Source organism: Lotus japonicus, chromosome 4 (assembly GCF_012489685.1).
Source record: "Lotus japonicus ecotype B-129 chromosome 4, LjGifu_v1.2".
Lineage (NCBI taxonomy): Eukaryota > Viridiplantae > Streptophyta > Magnoliopsida > Fabales > Fabaceae > Lotus > Lotus japonicus.
Genome location: NC_080044.1, coordinates 5699837 through 5702977, shown reverse-complemented (window position 1 = coordinate 5702977; position 3141 = coordinate 5699837). Strand labels below are relative to the sequence as shown.

At 35.8% G+C, this 3141-nt stretch overlaps 1 protein-coding gene across 1 annotated transcript; it reads right to left on the bottom strand.

Annotated features, from left to right (window-relative positions):
• Window positions 1–707: 707 nt before the first annotated feature.
• LOC130712171 (berberine bridge enzyme-like 17) lies at window positions 708–2297 on the bottom strand. Its single transcript, XM_057562009.1, has one exon. It carries the CDS (start codon window positions 2295–2297, stop codon window positions 708–710), a length of 1590 nt encoding a protein of 529 aa, XP_057417992.1.
• Between the last annotated feature and the right edge of the window lie 844 nt (window positions 2298–3141).

The window sequence follows — 3141 nt, the reverse complement described above, 5'->3', positions numbered from 1 at the left end:
ATTTTGCAGCTCAAAAGCTAAAAGATTAATATTAAAAATGAGAATTTATATGATATATTAAGTATATTTAAACCCCTATAATTTTTGCCTTAGGTCCCAAAAGTCTGTACACAACCCACGGCCCTAATCATGTGATTCTAAACACATTACCGTTAACTTTCACTTTATTTGTGATGAGATTCTTTGGGACAATGTTAGTCAAGTTATGTTCTTATTTCTTATCAATAACCTTACATTTTTTACCAATGCTTTTGGAAAATGTCAGTTTAAGAACCTTCTTGTCAAGTTGGTCATTTCAAATCTGGAATTTCGGATGCTCCAAAGGGGTTGTTAGCGTGTATATTCTCTCTTTATTACTGTATACTCTCTTTATTTAGTTTGTCATATCTCTTCCTTATTACTGGTGTGAATGGCATAAATGATATAAATGATATTGATGGAACAAAATTTCCTCCCAAGGTTCAAATCCTATCTGAGTTTTCAAAAAATATCTCTTCCTTATTACTTAGGGTGACAATCGTATATAAAATTGGCCTCTAAGAACTTAATCTTCAATCTATCTTATTCATATTGTATTGAGAATGAGAGTTTATTTTCGGAACGCACGTCACCGAACAATGTAGACAATTTCTCCATGCATTATATTATTTTTTTCGTATAAACAATTATGAAAAGGAAAATAAAAAATTCAAAAAATTTGATTTTTATTAATGGGAAAGAAGTGGTATACTCTGTTCATATCGGAAGAAGTTCTCGGAATCAACCCTGTATTTCACATGCACTAATCTTTCAAAATTACCACGGAAATACTTGCTCCCATAGCTTCGAGCAATATCCACACTTGTTGCATTGCTTGGATGATTAGCGCCAATATCAATATCCCTATAATTGATGAATGCCTCCCTTGGCGAGCTTGAAACATATGGGGTCATAAATTCATAGAATGACCTAGAAATGTTCAAGTAATGATTCCTTGCCTCAACTCCATCTTCCCCCCAAGACGTCAAGTACTCAATCAAGAATAAGTTCCCTGCTCTATGAGGGAATGGAGTTTCTGATGCTGAAATCTCGTACATCTTCCCACCATAAGGATTCCACTCCATCCGCACACACTCAAACTTAATCATAAGCTCCCAAATGGATTCTAGACCTGTCTTTGGAATGGGTTTCTTCACGTAATCTGACATAGTTTTGTACGAGTGTGAAAGTGGCCCTGTGGCCACATCCAGCAAAGCTTCAATGCGTGTTCCAATTGGATAACCATCCCAATAAAGAGTGGAATTGATCCATGGCATTTCAGTGCAGTCACTATGCAGCAAACCCAGTTCAGGGAAAGTCTCATTTAACAAAGGCCATAATTTATCAATTTGACCCAAGAATAGACCAATGAAAGTTACTTGTATGGTTTTTTTACCCTTTTGAGTACCAAGATTGACAACTTCAGGCATCACTCTAATGAAAACATCTTCAGGTAATTTTGTAGCAATTAGCTGCCATTTGTAAACAACATCAGTTGCACCATCTTCCAAGGTTCTTCTCACTTTAAACACCGTCACTTTAGGAGTTACCTGAACCAATTTGATCTTCCATGAAAGGATGACACCAAAACTGGCTCCACCACCTCCTCTGATAGCCCAAAATAGATCTTCTCCCATTGATTTTCTGTCAAGGATTTTACCATTGACATCAATAAGCCTCGCATCAATGATATTATCCACAGAAAGGCCGTATTTTCTCATAAGATTTCCATAACCACCGCCAGAGAAGTGACCCCCAGCGCCTACTGTGGGACAAACCCCAGCCGGGAAAGCATGCGTTTTGCTTTTCTCTGCAATGTGATAGTAAACTTGACCCAGTGTTGCTCCAACTTGAACCCAAGCTGTTCCATTTGCAAGATCAACATCAACTGATTCAAAATGAAACATGTCAAGTATAACAAACGGCACGTCTGATACATATGAAAGGCCTTCACAATCATGGCCACCACTTCGGATTCTAATCTGCAGGCCATGATTCTTGGCACATATAACAGTGCCTTGCGCGTGAGACTCGTGCAATGGTGTTACAATGGCTAGAGGTTTTGGTGTTGTTGGTGCAGAAAACCTGTGATTATATGTACGCATGTGCAAGATGGATAAGAATGAGGAGTTGTTTGGTGTGTATATGGCGTTTGATGCAGGGTTTGAAGGAGGGGAATGGTTTGAAAGACATTGGAAAAATTTGTCAAGGGGTGATGAACTTGATGTTGCTTGAAGAACAAGTAGCATAAAGGTTAGAAGTTGCATGGCAGTGTCCATCATAGTGCCGGTTATGACTTACATTCAAAATACCAAAGGCGGATTTATCAAGGCTGAAAACAATGGAAATGTCGGCAACCCTAAACTCTTGTATTTGGCTCCATGAAATGTTTTCCATGTGAATCAATGACAATCAATGGGTTATACATATTAACATTTCAATCCGTTATTTCCCTTTTATCATTCAATAATATAGCCTTTAATAATTTTGAATGATTGTAATGATCTTCCTTTTAATAGTTTTATTGTTGACAGAAAATTGCTCCAGCAAATTGTGAAAGGAAAAAGGAGTTAAATTGCTCCTAATTAATATTTGGCCTTTATCATAGCAAATCATCCCTGGAAAATATCCCTCAGCAATTATATTATGGATGATGATTGATGCCCTATAATGCATGCAATGACTAGAGTCATACATACAAGAGAATCCTTTCCTATCCTATCCTATCCTATACTATATTTTCGAAACAAAAAAGTGGCAACTTCAACAATTATCACCCCTTCATGCTATATATTTTTTGATTAATTTTCTCTCTCATACTATTATTAGTAGGTAGATTATGTCATATTTATATTTTATGATTTTTCAATAATTTAAATATTAAATAGTTCTATATTTTTCAAAATAATTATTGACATTAGAATAATTAACAAAAGTCAAATGTGACTTTTCTACAATTAAACGTATTTATGACATTTTATGATTATTGTTAACATTAGAATAATTAATAAAAGTCAATTTTGATAAAGATGGGATAAGAGCAAGCTAGGACAAATGATTGGATAAGAACATGATATGATAGACTCTTATCATACCAGTGGCGGAGCCACGTTGAGACAGGGG